We start from the raw sequence: 23,409 nt of genomic DNA, 5'->3' as shown, positions 1-23,409 counted from the left end.
TTCTTCTGCATGACAAGTGGACACATAACCATTTGGCTATCCCGCCACCCTTGTGTATAAGGAAACATATACGACTCAAACAAGTTAAAGAACGGCCATGGAAAGTCAGGTGTTTTGAGTAGGAAACTATCGTGGGGTGAGTCAAGTTACATTTGATGTAAATCCAGAGGACACACAAAACAAATCTCATTTCCTCCCACTCAAAGCAATTATGTCGTAGGGGGACGAATAGAATTTTATGGATAGACAACTTCTTTACTGCAATAGTGAGTGAGTGAGTGAGTGTGGTTTTACGCCGCTCTTAGCAATATACCAGCAATATCACGGCGGGGGACACCAGAAATGGGCTTCACACATTGTACCCATGTGGGGAATCGAACCTGGGCTTTCGCCATGACGAAGCGAAAGCCTTAACCACTAGGCTACCCCACCACCCCCTTTATTGCAATAGATGCAATGTTTCAGTGTAGATGCTAACACCGTTATCAAGCAAGACATGACCAGCTTCTAAATGCCACTTAAGGAAGTAATTACTTCCAAGTCTTTCAATAATTGTTGCAGCCACCTAACATTAATTTATGGAATTATTTTGTTCTGGAACTGTATAGAGTTGCACCAGCGTAACAGGAAGTTACATGAAGACACATATTAAAACAAGATAATAAATCACTCCAGAAATTAAAGGGGATCAACACACAATTATTTTCTAAAATCTGTAATTTGCATTGTGTTTTGCAGAGGAATGAGAGGTGTCAGATGCATGAGGCACAAGCCTGCACCACTGAGGCACCAAACGATACCTATCAGGCAGTTAGCACTGAAGTTTCCATGGCCATATTTGGTTTGTTTCTAGCAGCTCTGACAAAGGTTTGAGTTGTGTTTTACTTAACAATCTAACAAGGAGCAACTGAGACATAAAGTTCCTTAGGAAAGCCAGCACATAATTAAAGCCTGATGCCCTCCATTCAAATCATGCTGCTTCAATCATTTCAAGTGGCATCATAAGGTTCAGCTTTTGGCTTCTTTTTTAGTAGCAAACATTAGCCAATCAAATGCAGGAAGTTACAAAGTGGCACTACTCAGGGAGCCTCACAGCCACCATGGCTGGTTTCTGGAACAAGTCAACAGAAGCATTTATCAGTCTGTGGTATTTTTTTACTTCATGAAAACACTGACAGAAATCTTCAAATTATTTGGCAATAACATTTTTTACTGGTGTCAGTACTTAAGACAGCCAAGGGTTCATGCCACTGACAAAAGCGGATGTTCCACATGCCTGACACAATATTGCTTTGTTCCTTATGTTGTGTGCTTGACTAAAGATGTTCACTGCTTTACAACACAACACTTCAGGGCAGAGTCGTGTTCCAAACAAGTGATCAACATTGGGTAGGACATGGTTGCATAGCTAACAATACATATACACTGTACTTAGAGATTTAACAATCAATATTCAAATTACCTGACCCATTTATTCAAGTCTTCATCTCCGGCTACGTGTATGAGTAAAGCACTGAAGGAAGGTGAAAATAGGGCTTCTATTGATATAGTTGAAGGAAACACTCTATAACAGCATGTGACACCGGTTACAGAGGCACCTGCTCATTCATGGCTTGACAGCTGACTGTGTCATCGCTGACAGCATGGCAGTGCTCATGCTCTTCTCACCATTCCATCTGCATTCACATATGAGTGAGTAAGTGTGGTTTTCAGCCGCTTTTAGCAATATTCCTGCAGTGTCACGGCGGGGGACACCAGAAGTGGGATTCACACATTGTACCCGTATGGGGAAATAGATCTCGGGTCTTCGGCGCGACGAACGAACACTTTAACTACTAGGCTACCCCACTGCCCCGCATTAATATATATGAAGGCAGGGTGATTGATACTGTATCATCTGGCACCGATTTCTCAAAACAAATTAAGTCTGAGTTTTGACTTAAGTTAGAGTTTTGACTCAAATTTGAGAAAACGTAGGAAAATGCATTTCCCAGAATGAACTGAAATCGATATTATACTCAAACATAGTAGACAATTTGAGTTTGGTGGATTGATTACTTAAGTTGTTTGGGCTTTTTTTATTTTAAAAATGCAGTTGAGTTAAAAATTCAGCTGTTGCAATTGTCAAACTCAGTTTGAAATTTGAGTAAAAAAGTTTGTTTTGAGAAATCGGGACCTGAATGTGTTCTATGGCCTCAACCAGGTGTATTACAAACTGACATGACAAAACTGGAAAGGGATTGCCATAAAAGAACATTCACTCAGTCCTTTCCTGAACTTACTTCTACGATGTGTTGGGGGTGTGTTGGGATGAATGCTGTCTATGGGGGCCATGGCACTTGTGTGCAGGGCTGAATCAGAGTTGGTTCTGAAAAATAAGCAAAACAACATTGAACCAGGCCATATGACTGTACCCATTGTGATCAGCATTAGCTGCAGGATCCCATTGTCCACATCTTCTGTCTGTTTTTCCTGAACTTGGTGAAATATGCAAAATACATTAGAAACTCGGACCCTGATAATACCCATATGAAACAAATGACACTTCACTTATACCGGTCATGTGCTTCTACTGAAAATGTTTCTTGCTGTAGCTCATGCATGTGAACAGTAAATCTTTAGTTTGAAACATCTGAGGTACAATTATTTCATGCGTGCATGCACACACATTCCTGTGGAATGGAAATATGAACTCTCCTCTAGAGACTGTCTGTAAAACTGTAGCGTTTACAAGTGTTCAGCTACAGAGGTACAAGTATAAATGGTGGTTACTTCTGTAAAATATGCACCTCAGTCCATTTGAACAGCTACATATAATACATTTACATTATCTTGATCCTAGTGTAGCAAAATCAACCTTGATCCTAGTGAAGCTGCAAAACGTTGATGAATTAAACAAATGTCCCACCATACCAATTTGCATGAGGCTGACACACACATTAATGAGCATAACAATGTTAATATACATCCGTCTTGTAACGACTTCCATTCCTTACACTAGACGTTCACTGCATCCTCACAAACATGAAAACATCACAACCTGAGCTGCGAGACATTCCCCTGGTGTCTGGCCAACATGACTGGCATAGCTGTGAGTGTGTCAATTATCTACACACACAACCCACAAGCTGCAGCCATCGCATCCAGAGTACACACTTAATCCACTTTCTCAAATTACATGAAACTACATATACATCTGGTAAATAACCGTCTTTAAAAAACCCATTACCTAATAATAAATTTAAATGCTCCATAAAATATATTCTTGCCTTATTTGCCCTCTGAAGTGAGTATTATATTTTATCATTTAAATGCATATCAGTATCATGGAACCCAGGACTGACCAACTGATTAGAGCTGTGACGATATATCGTAGTATCGATAATCGTGATACTTTATCTGACGATAAATATATCGATACGTTTTTTCGTATCGTGATATGTATCGTTAACCTTAAAATTGTTAATTTTCATTAGATATTGATGGTTATGTCAAAATTTCTTGCTATAACCTATATTTTTTACAGAAAATAACTAAAGAAATCATATCGTGATATGCATCGAATCGAATCGTATCGTTTCAAGATATCACGATATGTATCGTATCGTGAAATTTCTGTATCGTCACACCTCTACAACTGATTACATTTGTTAGATTAAACCAGTAACAAATTTAGGAGAGATATTTAGCCATAAATGGCGCGGATATTTAGTTTTAACATAAATTGATCATGAAATTTGTTTCCTTGCTGATGCCATTCCACATCCACAGTGGTCTGAGCTTGCTTCACAATGCTCAAAACACTAGCTAGTATCTAGTTCATTATTAAGGAGAAAGTAAAAGCCTCTTATTCACAAGTGGTTGAATGTATATACGGAAATTAGGTCCCACTGGGGAAATCTAAAGGTCTACTCAGTGTTGGAAAACCTTTCTATTTCCATGTCTATATTTTCTATTAAATCAGAGTTTCTAATGCAAATTAAGCTGATTTTCTAAATTCGGTTGAATAAAAAAGTTGTATATATTTTTCTACATTTCTAAGATAAAACAAATTTTCAGTTATTAATGATTATTTAAGTTACAAATACAACAGCACAATTAATATAACATAACAATAACATAAACCTCATTCATAAATTTTTCAAGTATTCTTCTCTATTCAGAAAATGGCAGTAATACTGAGACCCTGTGCTATTACCTGCTCTTGCTAGTACATAAAACCTCATATTTTATCCCCAAGCCTTAATTGGGGGTAATGAAAGGAGGAGCACTTTTGCCCCGCCTGGCCATAAACTGACAAGCCCTCATGAGAACTGTTCTTTTGTTATGGCAATAAATAACTACAGCATTTTGCATCAGATGTCGGCATCAGGAATACTGAATCTGAACAGCTCAAAGGATTCAATTGACAAATGGAATCGATATGGCCTGAACACTGAAGATTTACCCCATTCACTGCAGTGTTGTCAGTGATCAAAGCCAAACAGCACACAAATAACCACTTGGGCTGAAATAGATATGGGTCACTCTCACTCCATACACGAAATCCAAAACTAAAGGAGGTTACTGATGATGGTGTGATATGGACTGGGTGATGATGGTCAGTCCCAGATGGTGGTAGTGATGATGATCGTGATGATGATAGTGATGATGGTAGTGATGATGGTGGTGATGATGGTGGTGATGATGGTGATGATGGTGTGTGATGATATGTGGTATGATGATGGTGGTGATGATGATGGTGGTGATGATGGTGGTGATGATGTGGTGATGATGGTGGTGATGATGGTGGTGATGATGGTGGTGATGATGGTAGTGATGATGGTGATGATGATGTGGTGATGATGGTGGTGATGATGGTAGTGATGATGGTAGGTGATGATGGTGGTGATGATGATGATGATGTGATGGTGATGATGATGGTGATGGTGATGGTGATGATGATGGTGAGTGATGGTGATGATGATGGTGGTGATGATGATGGTGATGATGGTGGTGATGATGGATGGTGGTGATGGTGGTGGTGATGGTGGATGGTGATGGTGATGTGGTGATGATGATGGTGATGATGATGGTGGTGATGATGATGATGATGATGGTGGTGATGATGATGGTGGTGATGATGATGATGATGGTGATGATGATGGTGGTGATGATGATGGTGATGATGATGGTGATGGTGATGATGGTGGTGATGATGATGATGATGATGATGATGATGGTGATGATGATGGTGGTGATGATGATGGTGATGATGATGGTGATGATGATGTGATGATGATGGTGATGAGTGATGATGGTAGTGATGATGGTGATGATGATGGTGGTGATGATGATAGTGATGATGGTGGTGATGTGATGATGGTGATGTGATGATGGTGATGGTGATGATGATGATGATGATGATGATGGTGATGATGATGGTAGTGATGGTGGTATGGTGATGATGATGGTGGTGATGATGGTGGTGATGATGGTAGTGATGATGGTGGTGATGATGATGGTGGTGATGATGATGGTGGTGATGATGGTAGTGATGATGATAATGTGATGATGATAGTGATGATGATGGTGGTGATGATGGTGGTGATGATGGTGGTGATGATGGTGGTGATGATGGTAGTGAAGATGATGGTGGTGATGATGGTAGTGATGATGGTAGTGATGATGGTGGTGATGATGGTGGTGATGATGGTGGTGATGATGATTATGATGTGAGTACAATATACAGGAGCAATATTCACGACACATCAAGCTGATGAGAATTAATAAGTATGATCTGACGTCACTTTTTCGCAATATTCTTCAAATCATTGTCTCCAAAAAGATAATAGAGCCCACCCTTTCGGCTTGAAAAACCACTTTAACCACTAAGCTATCCTACTGCTGCTGCTGCTGATGCTGATGATGATGATGACGATGACGATGATCACGTAATATTGATAAGCAGGACTGACAACACATCAACAAGATGGCAATGATGGTATAGTGATGTGATGATGGCGAAGTTTGATGGTGAGGCATTGGAAATTAAAATTATTTCAACTTTTAAAAACAAGATAAAATTAAACATGAGGGAGATGGAAAAATATTACTTCAGCATCACTTCAGCTGTTTCCAATATTCAGGAGATGAGGAGGATGAGTATTGTAATGATGAAGGTAATTTGACAAAATATACAAGTTATACACTGATAGCATCTACCCAGGCTGAGAACTATTCACATTATGTCTTAAATGCAAGCATAAGTGAACTCAAAGTTCATCTCCAGTAGAAACAAGCTGTAACTTAATTCCCACTGAGACAGGTGGAAGTGTAACTGAAACCCAGATATACCACATACACAGGTAACCTTGCGCCACACCATGGTTAATCCCTTGAACATGGACAGTACAAAGTTTCTATTCAACAGGATTACTTTTCTGTACCAAAGCAAAGGGGATAAAACTTGTTAAAACTAACATCACGTTATGCTGTAATTCAGTGTTCTTCTCTGGGGATATCATGGATACTGTCTGTGGGGGCATATATAGGACCGTATACACCAACTGCCAGATTTGGGTGAAAGCACACACAAACACTGCCACAACAACACCCAAGGGCATACACAACATAATGGGCTCTTTGGATTACAAGCGTGGATTAAGCACTATCCCACAAGCCTGTAACAGTTAAATTCTAGGGGTGAATTCACTACAGGGGCTAACACTGGGATATAACCAATTGAGGCAGTGATATGGGCAATATACACTCCAGAATGTAACCAACAGAACCAACAGCAGTTACACTGAGGCAGAGGTCCAAGCGAGGTAGCTCCCTCAGGGATCTATCAACAGTAACAAGATCACCCACATCATTCAATTATCAGGAATAAGATTATCCCACTGCCCTTAGAAATGATAAGGAATTAACCCCAGCTTACTTAAATCGGTCAAGGGGTTACTCCAACAGCACTGTACAGCGGGTGCATTCAAGAGTTGAAGGGTTACCATAGTGCTCTACTGACAGTACAAGGGTTAATCTGGTTCCAACATACATGGACACCCACTCCCAACACTCACATGCTCTGCTAATTTCTGTTTCTCTACAGATCCACCTCACAGGTTAGTGGGCCAATTCAATTATTTTATTCAAATTTTCACCTGTTAATGTTAATGTAATTAATATTTATTTATTACATATTTTAAATTTTGCAAAATAATGTTTCAAAGGCAATTATTCATTTCAAACAATATTTTGAGTATATCTTCAAAGACAATGTCATTGGCAGCAATGGCAGCATGGTTATGCAGTATCATTATCCAGTGAATTATTTCTCAATCCTGTAATGATAAATATCCTGAATCCATTCACCATCTGAGCTCCGATTCAACTGAATGATGCTAAAAATAGCTGTCCAATCAAATTTACACTCAAGAGCAATAGAAACTCTGTGATAAGTTAGTGGTGAAAGAAACCAAGTTGGCAATAGGTCTTGGGTGTTTATCATAATAGAATAAAGATATCACTACGTGGATAATAACAGATGCAAACAGCTTTGATATTTTGGTTTTACTGTAGAGAAACAGACTGAATATTTGGATCCTGTAATATCAATAGATGCATACATTCAGATATATCTGCAACAGAACATCACGCTTTTTCCCCAGTAATATGACCAAAAAGCATTAAATATGCAAGATCTATTAACCATGGACATGGAGAATGTATGTAATGGCGGCACTGGTCATTATGCCTGTGTCTGTATGCGCTCAGTCATGCATGTCCCTGCCAACCTTTGCAATTCTCATCTCCATGCATTGATTCCAAGATCTCAAGAAGACTTCCACAGCAAAGCATCAGTACTTGATAGTCACAGCAAAGACAGGAAGCATTTGGCACAGAAGCCAAAAATTTAGTTTAGAATATGTAGAACCTTTCATATAATATTTAGGACAAATAGAATTAATTATTTAATTTTAAAAGAAAAACCCAAAGTATTTTTAATGTTGGGGAGGTCATTAAAGATTGTGAAGAGATTGCATAAAATTTCCATTTTACAGAGTGAGATTGAGAATTGTAAAGGCTTGATAACACCCATGGGGTATGTAGCATAAACACAAAGATATGGTGGGAAAAAACTCACCGCGATAGCGACACTCCATTAAGATAACGATACATCCTGGAAAGGGGCAAACACAAAATAGTAAAAGGAGAAACAAAACAGGAACAAACACGGGATGCAGCTACTCATTTTATAACAATGCATTGTATTAACAGGTCTGCACAGTAGCTACATCCTCGTAACTAAAACAAAGGGAAAAAATGAGATATAATTGCACACAGAGAAACTGTGAAAAGGGTAACACAAATAGAAGATTATAAAAGGAAAAATGTCGTGCTATGTCATATGTAAAACATCGAGCAGTGCAGGCATTATACCATAGAAACCACAACCACAATTGACTATGCAGCTTCCATTTTAAGATACATGATACATTGTAGCACAGATGCACTGCCACATGTGATAACGAGCAGTATCACATGGCTTAATATATACACACATGCACGGAGGAAATGGATAAGGATGCAATCCCAACAAGAGAGCTTTACTGTGACAATTGGCTAAATATGTTCCCAGGACAAATAGCATATATATATGCAACACTGACATGCAGAAAGTGTTTATGACTGTCAGATCTATATAAGCAGTACTTGAAACAAGCCCAATGTTGGTCATAAATACTGACTACTGGTTTCTTCTGACATGGTCTGTTTCGTTGATGTAAATTAATAACAGTGGGCAATATGTCCACACGTTATAAAGCAAGAACAATATCCATGTTGAAAGGAAAGGATATTCTGTTCAATGAAAATGTATTGTGTTTAGCATTACATCATGAAAACTGAAGTTTCTCAGTAGTGTTGTGTTGTTCTCTCCAATAATGGTCCCCACACAAGAGCAGCAGGTGCTTGTTGCATATTGATTATTTCTGCAGTACCATCTATTTCAAGTTGCACAGCTTGTGACCTACTGAACAAGCTACCTGCTTGTTGTACAGTCCAATCCACCTACAGCTATCTGAACAGCACTTTGTGTTGGTCTGGAGTCTCAAGCTGTGGCTGAAGCAAGCAGTCAACATGAACCTTACAATCATTACATTTCATGAATCATTTCATGGACTTGACAAAATAATTGACGTATAAATAACTCAATTTCAGGCTCTTTACACACTCTGCCATGTCAAACACTAATGTCAAGTTTCAAACTATTCTTACTCTTCTGATTCAACACAAACAGGTTTCAACTAGCCACAACAGTCCTTGACCCTCACTCCCGACCAATGACAACTGCAATACTCTAGTTTCTTACCTCTCTACGGGCCAACTTGGCACCTGCAGCCACTTAGGTTTCTACAGGCCAAATGAGTACCTACTGCCAGTAGGTTATAGACAGGACACCTGGTACAAAAGGCCATGTGAATGCAGCCAGGACACCTGGTACCTACAGCCATTGAGGTGTAGTCAGGACACCTGGTACCTACAGCCATGGAGGTGTAAATAAGACACCTGGTACCTACAGCCATTAGGTTGTAGACAGGACACCTGGTACCTACAGCCATTAGGTTGTAGACAGGACACCTGGTACCTACATCCATTAGGTTGTAGACAGGACACCTGGTACCTACATCCATTAGGTTGTAGACAGCATCCATTAGGTTGTAGACAGGACACCTGGTAGCTACAGCCATTAGGTTGTAGACAGGACACCTGGTACCTACAGCCATGGGGATGTAGACAGTACGCCTGGTACCTACAGCCATGGAGGTGTAAACAGGACACCTACTACCTACAGCCATGGGGGTGTAGTCAGGACACCTGGTACCTACAGCCAGTAGGTTGTAGACAGGACACCTGGTACCTACAGCCATGGGGATGTAGACAGTACGCCTGGTACCTACAGCCATGGAGATGTAAACGGGACACCTGGTTCCTACAGCCATTAGGTTACAGACAGGACACCTGGGTCCTACAGCCATGGGGGTGTAATCAGGACACCTGGTACCTACAGCCAGTAGGTTACAGACAGGACACCTGGTACCTACAAGCCATGGGGGTGTAATCAGGACACCTGGTACCTACAGCCAGTAGGTTACAGACTGGACACCTGGTTCCTACAGCCATTAGGTTGTAGACAGGACACCTGGTACCTACAGCCATTAGGTTACAGATTGGACACCTGGTACCTACAGCCAGTAGGTTGCAGACAGGACACCTGATTCCTACAGTCATTAGGTTGTAGACAGGACACCTGGTACCTACAGCCATGGAGGTGTAAACAGGACACCTGGTACCTACAGCCATTAGGTTATAGACAGGACACCTGGTACCTACAGCCATTAAGTTGTACAGGACACCTGGTACCTACAGCCATGGGGATGTAGACAATTCACCTGGTACCTACAGCCATGGAGATGTAAACGGGACACCTGGTTCCTACAGCCATTAGGTTACAGACAGGACACCTGGTTCCTACAGCCATGGGGGTGTAATCAGGACACCTGGTACCTACAGCCAGTAGGTTATAGACAGGACACCTGGTACCTACAGCCATGGAGATGTAAACGGGACACCTGGTTCCTACAGCCATTAGGTTATAGACAGGACACCTGGTACCTACAGCCATTAAGTTACAGACAGGACACCTGGTGCCTACAGCCATGGGGATGTAGACAATTCACCTGGTACCTACAGCCAGTAGGTTACAGACTGGACACCTGGTACCTAAAGCCAGTAGGTTGCAGACAGGACACCTGGTACCTACAGCCAGTAGGTTGTAGACAGGACACCTGGTACCTACAGCCATGGAGGTGTAAACAGGACACCTGGTACCTACAGCCATTAGGTTATAGACAGGACACCTGGTACCTACAGCCATTAAGTTGTAAACAGGACACCTGGTACCTACAGCCATTAGGTTGTAGACAGGACACCTGGTACCTACAGCCATTAAGTTGTAGACAGGACACCTGGTTCCTACAGCCATGGAGATGTAAACAGGACACCTGGTACCTACAGCCAGTAGGTTGTAGACAGGACACCTGGTACCTACAGCCATTAGGTTGCAGACAGGGCACCTGGTTCCTACAGCCATTAGGTTGTAGACAGCACACCTGGTACCTACAGCCAGTAGGTTGTAGACAGGGCACCTGGTACCTACAGCCAGTAGGTTGTAGACAGGACACCTGGTACCTACAAGCCATGGGGGTGTAGTCAGGACACCTGGTACCTACAGCCAGTAGGTTATAGTCAGGACACCTGGTACCTACAGCCATGGAGGTGTAGTCAGGACACCTGATACATACAGCCATGTGAATGCAGTCAGGACACCTGGTTCCTACAGCCATTAGGTTGTAGACAGGACACCTGGTACCTACAAGCCATGGGGGTGTAGTCAGGACACCTGGTACCTACAGCCATGGGGGGTGTAGTCAGGACACCTGATACATACAGCCATGTGAATGCAGCCAGGACACCTGGTTCCTACAGCCATTAGGTTGTAGACAGGACACCTGGTACATACAGACATTAGATTATAATCAGGACACCTGGTACCTACAGCCATTAGGTTACAGACAGGACACTGGTTCCTACAGCCATTAGGTTGTAGACAGGACACCTGGTACCTACATCCATCAGATTATAATCAGGACACCTGGTACCTACACAGGGGTGTAAACAGGAACCTGGTACCTACAGCCATGTTGGTTGAGGTCACCAGGAGGTTTCATTGTATGTGCATGACATTAAAGTATCTCATACATTCAGACAATGCGAGTAGATACAGGCTGTGTGAGTGCTTACAGGTCATGAGATTACCTACAGGCCACTTGCCCTACTCCAGATATCCTAGCTGGTTGTCACCCTTCCTTCTCATCTTGACAGCTATACTCATGTTTGACAGCGACAAGTGTAAATATCATTTCACTGCTGAATCATTTAAATATGAAAACCTGTCCACAGAGTACCTGTGTGCCATTACATTTAGAGTACTCCATTACATCATTACAAATCCATCACATCATTATCTGTAGACTCAATGTATTATCTAAGTCTGAAGGCAATAAATCATGAACAAGGTTGTGGCAAGGGTGTAGGGAGATGAAGGAAATCTGGGGAGGTAACCGAAACTCACAATGGGGGACGGGGACACTTCACACATGAGACTACGGGTAGGGGGAGTATGAAGGGTTCAATCAGGTTCAATTCTTGATATTGTGAAGATAAAAGGCTTTTGCATCATGTCGTGGTTGTCTGGAAGGCTTCCGCCACTACACTGTAGCTGCCTATCCACTTGTACAGCTTCTTACATAATAAGTGACTTGGGCCATATATCCTTAAGGCAAAGGTAAGTAAGTCCCTTAATAAATCACATAGGCATGTCATATCTTGATAAACAGCCATTATAACTGGGTAAACACATCCTTATTTCCGAGTCTCTCCCAAAACACTTCATGTAGACAGAAGTTAAAGTCATTGAAAGCATGAGCCACACAATCAAGAACAATGACAATCCTCATTCCTATTTTTTCGTTATTTCATTCACTGATGAAACCCCTCCATTCACTAGTGTCACCCTTATCACAAACATATCTCACATTACCCCTCCATTCACTAGTGTCACCCTCATCACAAATATATCTCACATTACCCCTCCATTCACTGGTGTCACCCTTATCACAAATATATCTCACATTACCCCTCGATTCACTAGTGTCACCCTTATCACAAACATATCTCACATTACCCCTCCATTCACTAGTGTCACCCTCATCACAAATATATCTCACATTACCCTTCCATTCACTGGCGTCACCCACACAAATATATCTCACATTACCCCTCCATTCACTAGTGTCACCCTCATCACAAATATATCTCACGTTACCTCCATTCACTAGTGTCACCCTCATCACAAATATCTCACATTACCCCTCCATTCACTGGCGTCACCCTCACAAATATATCTCACATTACCTCCATTCAATAGTGTCACCCTCATCACAAATATATCTCACATTACCCCTCCATTCACTGGCGTCACTTACACAAATATATCTCACATTACCCCTCCATTCACTAGTGTCACCCTCATCACAAACATATCTCACATTACCCCTCCATTCACTGGTGTCACCCTCATCACAAATATATCTCACAAACACTCCTACACACTGTTTTGTCAAGTAAATGGAAGTGTTTTCCTCAAGGAATCGCTTCCAGCTGGTTTACAGCAGGGTGACTTTTAACATTCACAAACAAACATGTTAAAAAGAGACCTTTTGAGTTATGAGCTAGCTATGTGTGTCAAAAGCAATGACAATGAGACTAATAGAATTATCTCGCTTAGTGGCGGTGATTATGACGTATGTTACAACATATGAATGGAGTTCTCTTTGGCCAGATTTCTCCTCATCTGACACATGTAGAGAAGATAAACTGATTAGCTGGCTGGCCTCTTCAGTGTCTCTACCTATCTTGGAATAGAATAATCAATAACTTCAACTCACTTCAAACAGAGCTAAGGGAAGCCAGCTAGTTCACATTGGGCGATGGAAACAGAATCCCTCCATGTAATTATTTTTCTACCAGAGACTATATAACTTTATTACCACAGATGTGTGTCAGTGGCCATACTGTTAAACAAGATGAGGAGTGCTAGTTCTGTCGGGATACAGGTACAGGTGGAGATATCTGGGGGGTACAGGTGTGACAGGGGTACAAGTAGGGGTAGGGATACAAGTATAGGTGTGATGAAGATGGAAGTACAGGTGGGGTAGGGTGAGGATACAGGTAGGACGGAGACGGGGTACAGGTGGGATAGGTGAACAAGTAGGGGTGGTGATACAGGTACAGGTAGAGATATCTGGGGGGTACAGGTGTGACAGGGGTACAAGTAGGGGTAGGGATACAAGTATAGGTGGGATGAAGATGGAAGTACAGGTGGGGTAGGTGTACAAGTAGGGGTGGTGATACAGGTACAGGTAGAGATATCTGGGGGGTACAGGTGTGATAGGGGTACAAGTAGGGGTGGGATACAGGTATAGGTGGGATGAAGATGGAAGTACAGGTGGGGTAGGTGTACAAGTAGGGGTGGTGATACAGGTACAGGTAGAGATATCTGGGGGGTACAGGTGTGATAGGGGTACAAGTAGGGGTAGGGGGACAGGTACAGGTGGGATGAGGATTGAGGTACAGGTGAAGTAGGGTGATGGTACATGTACAGGAGTTATAGGGGTACAAATACAGGTGGGGGTACAGGTATAGGTGGAGATGAGGTATATGTGTGATAGGGGTACAGGTAGGGGTGGGGGTACAAGTTCAGGGGATGTAGGTACAGGTGGGGTAGATTATAAGTAGGGGTGGGGGATACACATGGGATGGGATGGGATGGGATGGGATGCAGGTACAGGGGGAATGCAGATGCAGATTCAGACGAGTCCTTGCCCAAGAGCTGATTATGAAAGGAAGAATGCATGAACACTGAGTGAGTGAGGGAGTTCAGTTTAACGCCACTTTTAACAATATTCCAGCTATATCACGGCAGGACCAGAAATGGGCTTCACACATTGTACCCATATGGGGAATCGAACCCCAGTCTTCGGCGTGACGAGCGAACGCTTTAACCACTAGGCTACCCAACTGCCCTGCATGAACACTGTAGACAATCTAAGCAATATCTTGTGGCCTCTACAGAGGAAGGCCCTGCAGCCGAGGGATTCTACCAGTCAACTGCCAGGTTAGTGGTGGAATTCTTCTGGGATTAATATAACTACATCACAACCAACATGACCCAGTCAGCCTGCCCACATGTTAGTTGTTTAGACCTCCATTCAACAATATTCCTGATATATAACAGCCACCTGTAAACAAATCACTGATGAATATTGTGAGCAAATATCCGGGACACGAATGAACAAGGTCCCCGAGCCTGACCACCTCATCCACCCAGTGGCCTGTATGACCAATATCCTATGTTGTTACAAATGGCCAACACATCAGCTCTTGTGGCCACCTGAGCTGCTGCCATTTCAGGCTCAGTGAAATGCACAACAGGTAACTTTTGTGAATTGGCAGGCAAAGTGAGTGACTTTAGTTTTACGCCGTTTCAGCAATATTCCAGCAATATCCATGAGGAGAACACCAAAAATGTTCTTCAAACATTGTGCCCATGTGGGGAATCAAACCTGGGTCTTCGGCATGATGAGCAAACGCTTTAACCACTAGGCTACCCCACCCTTGCTAAAGGGACGTCAGAAAACACTTAAGAGTATCAACTTCTGAAACCTTCCAAACAACATCCAAGTAAAGGTCTTTCTGAATTGGTTCAAACAAAACATTTTTGCAAGACCCGGATACATAGCACTACTTGTGTACTGGGCATGTTAGATGTTCTCAGCACGATGCAACACCAGAATTGCCCTGACACAATCAAGTTCCTGGTCGGCTGTGTACGTTGAAGTCGTCTAGTGCACATTAACATTACAACCACACTCCCTCATATCACAGCACTCCTCGCTGTCAGTAGCGTCTTGACCTATGGCTCTATCTGCCCCATCTTTATACTTGAACTTTGCAGAAGTTCTCACTCTTCACAGTTGTTCTCTACAATACATACTTCTAAAAATATTTATGTGATCATAAGACTTTGCAATGAAAGGTTGTTCGGATAAGAAACATGAGGAAAAAACACCTCTAAAACTGTCATAACCTCCACACTAAACCAGGTTTCTTTCTTCTTGAAATTTTCCAATTTATAACTCTCAGAAATATTGGAAGTCCAAATTGTACTCAAACATACATGAAGATTTACAGCCAGATATAACACTTGTTTCATATTACATACAAAATGGTTGTAAATCCACTACCGGTGTCATAAAGCCCTGGGGATAAACCACACTTCCATTATGAAGCTACCACCAGACAATAAAACTGCTCAAGCATGAATGTAATGGTCCAACACCATCCCTAAATGAAGACTCATTCTACAACGCACCATTTAACCACCTGAAGGCAGAGCTATTCCAACCAGGCTGTAGACTATATCGCCTGGCCAACCAGCAACCGAACTCTTCACTCCACCATGTAGCTAAACACCTAGTCTGTCTCACAGTCCCTGAACCACATTAATTTCCCTACTGCCAAGCCCTCTCTGCAGTGCTAAAGCCCTAAATAAAGCAAGTCTAGATTTCCTCAGGTTCTGAATCTCTGGTCTCCCTAGGGCTCCTTTTCAATATAAATTGGCTTGTTTGTTACTATCAAAATTATATATATTCAGAGACTAAGCCTTAGTCTACTTAACACCATGTAGGCAAACTCCTCACACAACCATGTAGCCAAACTCCTCACGCAAACATTTAGCCAAACTCCTCACACGACCATGTAATCTAACTCCTCACGCCACCCTTCAGCCTAACTTTTCTCATCAGCCCTGTAACCTTAATCCCTCAGCAGTGTTCCTGATCGGACTATCACAATGACTGCGGCGAAATGCAGACATGATCACAAACTCCCATACAAATCAATACCACCAACACCTTGTACAAATAGTGTCAATGTACATTCTGACAGTTAAATAATTCATGATGTTAATTGTTCCAGAACAGTCAAATGGAGTTATTGTAGAATAACAGTCACAAGCCTAGTGGTTAACACATCCACTTGGTGTGTGCTCAGTCAGCTGATCAATGGCACAGTCCTGGTCAGACCATAAAGTGTTCCGGTCACCTGATTGGATTAATCCCTGGGGAATAACATGGTTAAGGCAACCAAAGCTGTTACTATTCAACAGTCTTACAATGTATATAAGTGTACCTGATCAATTGAATACAGGGTTTTTAAAGGTGCAATAAAGGCATATCTCCTTCAGGGTATACATATAGTGAAGTAGGGAGTATGTTGTATGAGGTCAAATCAGTACATATCGACAGACTTCTGATAGATTAATACAATCCAAAATACATAAAATATTTATTAGAACTTGTTCACAGAGGACGTATCTCTATTCAAGTTCATACTTATCAAAAGAGAGAGTAGGGTTTTACATCACAGAAATGGGCTTCACACAATGTACCCATGTTGTGAAACAAACCTGTGTCTTCAGCATGACGAGCAGACGCATTAACCATTACGCTACCCCACCCCCCACCCCCACACACCTTATTGATAGAACAAGTGTTTGTACTATTGAACTAAATTCATATGTTTTCAGATATGTTTAATGAATTTAAAGTGTAGGATACAAATAAAAAGTCCACAGAAGAGAATGAAATGACCCATGAAGGTCATATGACTCAATATACATGAAGACAGGCATGTACAGCCATGTCCTCCAGTTTTGAGGTCAGGCCGTCCACCTGGTAGCAATACAGTAAATAAAGACTCAAAACAAGAATCATTAAAGAAAATGCCACCAAGCAAAAGAAAGAATGCTTATTTACTCTGCCTCAAGAGGGGAGCATTCCATATGTTGTAATTTAATTGGCTACAGAAGGATTGCATTTCGAAATAACATATTCGTTCTATTCATCAATATGGACTTGATACAAATAGAAAATTGCTGTGGAACTCTATCTGTGCCCATAATGAAGGCCTGCTATCACAGGACGGATACTCAGGACATCAAATTACCCACAGAAAATCAATGTGCCCCCCTACGGATATGGCACACAAATATCCCCCATTCCCGTTCTGAGCTGCACACTTGCCTACACAATGATCATGTACAACTACTTTCTATGGCCAATTGTATATCTCAATTTCAAAAGGCACACAAAATCAGTGGCATGTCCTTTAATGTTGAGATGATACAGAAGTACCTTTTCAGTTATTCAGTCATTTATCTTTATGTTGACTGTCGGCCATCAAAATAAGCCAGGTCATGGTCACCTAGCATGTAACATAAGGTTGGTGAGTGGGTGGGTGATAGACTAATGCTTAGTCTCTGAATATATATAATTTTGATAATAACAAACAAGCCCATTTAAATGAAAAGAGCCCTAGAAGGACCAGATATTCAGAGGAAATCTAGACTTGCTTTATTTAGGGCTTTAGCACTGCAGAGAAGGCTTGGCAGTAGGGAAAATAATGTGGTTCAGGGACTGTCAGACAGATTAGGTGGGTGAGTGAGTGAGTCCCTATGAACATCATGTTGACAGCATTGTGAGGAAAGCTCAAGATATTTACCATCCCATCTTCCTAAAGTAAGGGAGTGAGTGAGTGAGTGAGAGTCCCTATGAACATCATGTTGACAGCATTGGGAGGAAAGCTCAAAATATTTACCATCCCATCTTCCTAAAGTAAGGGAGTGAGTGAGTGAGTGAGAGTACCTATGAACATCATGTTGACAGCATTGGGAGGAAAGCTCAAAATATTTACCATCCCATCTTCCTAAAGTAAGGGAGTGAGTGAGTGAGTGAGAGTACCTAGAACAAGGGAGTGAGTGAGTGAGTGAAAGTACCTATGAACATCATGTTGACAGCATTGGGAGGAAAGCTCAAAATATTTACCATCCCATCTTCCTAAAGTAAGGGATTTAACAGTAATAGCCACATTTCATCCCATGTCAAACAAGACTGTGGTTTAAGAGTTACATTTTGGTTAATGATTAAATGCATAGTCCCATCAAAACAAAGTCAGCTTCTGGTTCATAAACATCACGACTTTGGTCAATTTCAGGATTTGCAAAGAATGTATACTCTGAACTGGGAGGTGACATATATTTTCCAGATCCTTTCTTATCAAGGTGCCCTAAGATACATTGGATATATAGAAACAAATAGGTCAGTTAGCTGCTTACATATCCATCATGATGCATGAAGCTTGTCAATGCCTCATGTCTAAGGATAACAGAAACCTTTCAGGACTCAGCCAATCAGATTCATGCTGGCCTAATGGTTAACCTATCAGAATAGCAAAGCAAACACATTGAAATTGTATATCCAGCATACTGCTAATGTCACCTTAAAAAGACCAATTGTTTGACCTGTTTATGGATTATATCATTAACCCACTTATACATCTTGGCCAGAGCTGGGGCTGTTCAAATTAGAGTAAAGCAACACATATATTTCCTCTTGTATAGATGACCTTGCCTACAGTTGATAAAGTAAAACCTAAACAATTAGAAGCTGTAATGATCAAAACTGTATTTCAGTTACATCTGAATAGATCAACTTGTCAGTTGAAAAGACATATCAGAAATAGTGTGATTTAATAACATACCATGGATACTGGGATGTAACAACATACCAGTCATAGTGATAATGTAATAACATACCAGGGATAGTGGGGTGTAATAACATACCAGTCATAGTGATAATGTAATAACATACCAGGGATAGTGGGATGTAATAACATACCAGGAACAGGGGGATGTAATAACATACCAGGGATAGTGTGATGTAGTATCAAACCAGGGATAGTGGGATGTAATATCATACCAGGGATAGTGGGATGTAATATCGTACCAGGGAAAGTGGGATGTAATAACATAAAAGGGATAGTGGGATGCAATAACATACCAGGGATAGTGGGATGTAACATACCTGGGATAGTGGGACATAACATCATATCAGGGATAGTGGGATGTAATATCATACCTGGGATAGTGGGATGTAATATCATACCTGGGATAGTGGGATGTAACATCATACCAGGGATAGTGGGACGTAACAACATACCTAGGATAGTGGGAAGTAATACCATACCAGGGATGTTGGGATGTAATACCATACCAGGGATATTGGGATGAAATATCATACCAGGGATAGTGGGATGTAATATCATACCAGGGATAGTGAAATGTAATAACATACCAGGGATAGTGGAAAGTAATAACATACCAGGGACAGCGGGATAAAACAACATACCAGGGATAGAGTGATTCAATAACATATCTGGAATAGTTACTCAACAACAAGGATAACATAATACATACTCTGCCTTGTGAAGGCTGACGCACACAGATGGCTTACTGTTACCTAGACTGCAACACTGCATGGGGATTAAAGGGAGACTTGGCTCAGTTCCAGCAAATGTTCAAACCATTCAAAACTAACATTGTTGGCGGGTAATGCACAAGTCATGTGACACCAATTACACAGTGTTGACCTTGGAACATCGTCTGTTTTCAAGGATGGGGATTCACTACTCTAACAACTACACTCTGATCAGTGACCAGTTGTGGGACAATGGCATCACATCATTTTTTTTACAGATGAATAAATGTTGTGCCCAGTTCACAGATGGCAGAAAATATTATTGGCGACTTAGAGGGGCACAGAATGCAAAAGGGACCATTCTTAACCATGACAACCATCTGTGGGAATGTCATGGTGTGAACCCAAGCACACATGACAAGCAAACTAATTTGGTTAATGTGAATGGACATTGACCAGCCAGCAATATGCTGAAGAAATGTTACATCCTGGTTTTCATTCAATAGATTTATTGGAAGGATTTTGGATCCACAAGATGACAGTGCCAGACTGCATCATACCCATGATGTCACTGATTACCTTCAAGGGATATCAGACTGGCCCGCCTCTTCCGGCAGAATATTGAGCAATATCAAGGGTTATGATATCGACAAACTAGATACTGACATATAAGGAATGGACTTTACAGAAATCTATCATTGAACATTCACCATTGTATCATCAGTTGCCATAATTTTCAGTTGTTAGAATATAGCATATATCCTTACCAATTCTGTAAGGATATCCACAGTGCTTCTGTGTCAATGTTGCATATATATCTACCAATTCAGTAAGGATATCCAGTGCTTCTGTGTCAATATTGCATATATATCTACCAATTCAGTAAGGATATCCACAGTGCTTCTGTGTCAATATTGCATATATATCTACCAATTCAGTAAGGATATCCACAGTGCTTCTGTGTCAATATTGCATATATATCTACCAATTCAGTAAGGATATCCACAGTGCTTCTGTGTCAATATTGCATATATATCTACCAATTCAGTAAGGATATCACAGTGTTCTGTGTCAAGGATATCCCACAGTGCTTCTGTGTCTGTGTCAATATTGCATATATATCTACCAATTCAGTAAGGATATCCACAGTGCTTCTGTGTCAATATTGCATATATATCTACCAATTCAGTAAGGATATCCACAGTGCTTCTGTGTCAATATTGCATATATATCTACCAATTCAGTAAGGATATCCACAGTGCTTCTGTGTCAATATTGCATATATATCTACCAATTCAGTAAGGATATCCACAGTGCTTCTGTGTCAATATTGCATATATATCTACCAATTCAGTAAGGATATCCACAGTGCTTCTGTGTCGATATTGCATATATATCTACCAATTCAGTAAGGATATCCGCATGCTTCTATGTCAGTATAGCAGATACCCTTTCTAATACCTTAAGGGCATGACCTGTGTACCATTGACAATGTAGCATATATCCACAGAGTGTCCGAGTCAGCACACCTCTCTGCTACCTACCAAGGAAGTACAGACATGCACAAAGGTGACCTACATTCAGACCAGATGGCTTCTCTGTTATTCTGTGAATTCAGGTCAATAACACCAACCAAACAGCAGCTATTTTCATACCGGCTAATTCAGGATACCAGATTTGATTAAGTTCAATGCATGTAATCACAAGTTGACTAATAAATGTTCATTTGATAATGTATCACCATTCTATACAGTGCTTCTGAATATCTCAGGATCAAACATTATGCTTTACCAGTAAGATCAATTCCATTTCAGATCATATGATTAAGTGAAATGCTTCCCCTCTCACACATGACCAGTTCTATTGTTCTCTGAATTGTCTATATGAAAGCCAAAGTTACAGGAAGCAAAAAACAGGTGATTTTTGACTCCAGAAACACAGTATCAACAATACTGAACAATACAACATATCCAGTAGTTATGAGGTGAAGTGAAATTGGGTTAAACGTCGTGCTTGAGAATATTTTGCTCATATGACGACGTGCATCTGTGTGTATGTGTAGGTGCGGCTGCTTGTACTAGCCCAGACTGAAGCTGGTTTTATAGTGCTAGCTCACCGAGATACCATGCCGCAGTGAAGCATGAATACCCCACTCAAACACATTATACTGACTCAGAGCAGACCAGTCCTTGTTGTACGCATTAATGCCGAGCGCCAGGCAGGGACCAACAAGTACCATATTTTAACGTCTTTTGGTATGACGCGGTCGGGGATCAGACCCGACACCTTCCGCTCTCCAGGCGGATGCTCTAACCACTACACCACTTAGGCGGTCCCAGTAGTAATTAACATGTGGGACAACCATAACATGCATGAGGCTTCCTGGTATGATTGCCTGGGGTTCTGTACCAGCTAAGGGGTAACACCTCCATGGATGGTATTTCTGTTGAGATAGCTATGATCCTTAGATGATCAGGAATGTTCAAACTGGTGAGACTTAAATACATGGAGATGGACATTGTGCATTAGGGTGTGTGAGCTTAGTTTAGTTTTATGCTGCACTCCGCAACATTCCAGCTTTGTGGCGGTGGTCTGTAAATAATCGAGTCGGGACCAGACAAACCAGTGATCAACAGCATGAACATCGATCTATGCAATTGGGAAATGGTGACATGTGTTAATCAAGTCAGCAAAGCCTGACCACCCAATACCATTAAGAATGGGTTACTGAAGATCAATTCTAACCCGGATCTTCACGGGTTTGTGTATTTGGGTGTGAACAGGTAGAGCAGGATGCATTCCAACATGGTCAGTACAGTCACACACAACATTAATGTTCACACAGTTTATATAGACATTTCACATTTCCTGTTCAGATAATATACATTAGGGGTGGGTATTGCAGGGAATTTTCATATTGCGATATATTGCGATGCGAAAGCATGTATTGCAATATATTGCATGAAGTATTTTTGAACAAAAAAATACTTATAATCGAGTTAATGCTTGATTTATAGAGCAAAAACACAACCAAATTACCATGCTTGATTAAGCTTTAATAACAACTTTTAATCATGATAAAATAAAAATGTGAATAATATTTGGCACAAATGAAAAAGGAAATACCCGAAGATTTCCGAGTGTTACGAAGTTTTCCGATTGCAAGTCAAAATACCGGTTTTCGATCAGCGTATCGCAATACGTATCGTTTTCATGTCTGAACCGGTAAATACCGGTAAACCGGTTATATTGCGCAGCCCTAGTATACATGTAGCTATCATCCAATCTCTTCATATTTCCTGATCACAGTGTATGAAATAAGGCCCCTCCGTACGCCCGAGACAGGCTAGATTTCTGCCAGACGGTCTAATTTCACAGCTAGCCAGCCCGATGGACGGGTGAAAAATATTCAGATAACATGTCCACTGGC

General features: G+C 41.3%; 1 protein-coding gene across 5 annotated transcripts in view; it reads right to left on the bottom strand.

Annotated features, from left to right (window-relative positions):
• Positions 1 to 23,409, bottom strand: part of LOC124265720 (CREB-regulated transcription coactivator 1-like) — a 63,479-nt gene that overhangs the window by 22,914 nt on the left and 17,156 nt on the right. For 4 of the 5 annotated variants that reach the window (XM_046700531.1, XM_046700534.1, XM_046700535.1 and 1 more), the window contains exons 5-6: positions 8,126 to 8,161; positions 2,283 to 2,368 (exon numbers count right to left, since the gene is read on the bottom strand). In XM_046700531.1, coding sequence (XP_046556487.1) covers positions 2,283 to 2,368; positions 8,126 to 8,161 — 122 coding nt within the window. The remainder of the gene's footprint in view (positions 1 to 2,282; positions 2,369 to 8,125; positions 8,162 to 23,409) is intronic. The other variant, XM_046700533.1, reaches the window with a different exon arrangement.

This window comes from Haliotis rubra, unplaced genomic scaffold, assembly GCF_003918875.1.
Source record: "Haliotis rubra isolate DU_JTF1 unplaced genomic scaffold, ASM391887v1 Scf99, whole genome shotgun sequence".
In the NCBI taxonomy this organism is placed as follows: Eukaryota; Metazoa; Mollusca; class Gastropoda; order Lepetellida; family Haliotidae; genus Haliotis; species Haliotis rubra.
This window is presented reverse-complemented; position numbering and strand designations above follow the sequence as displayed.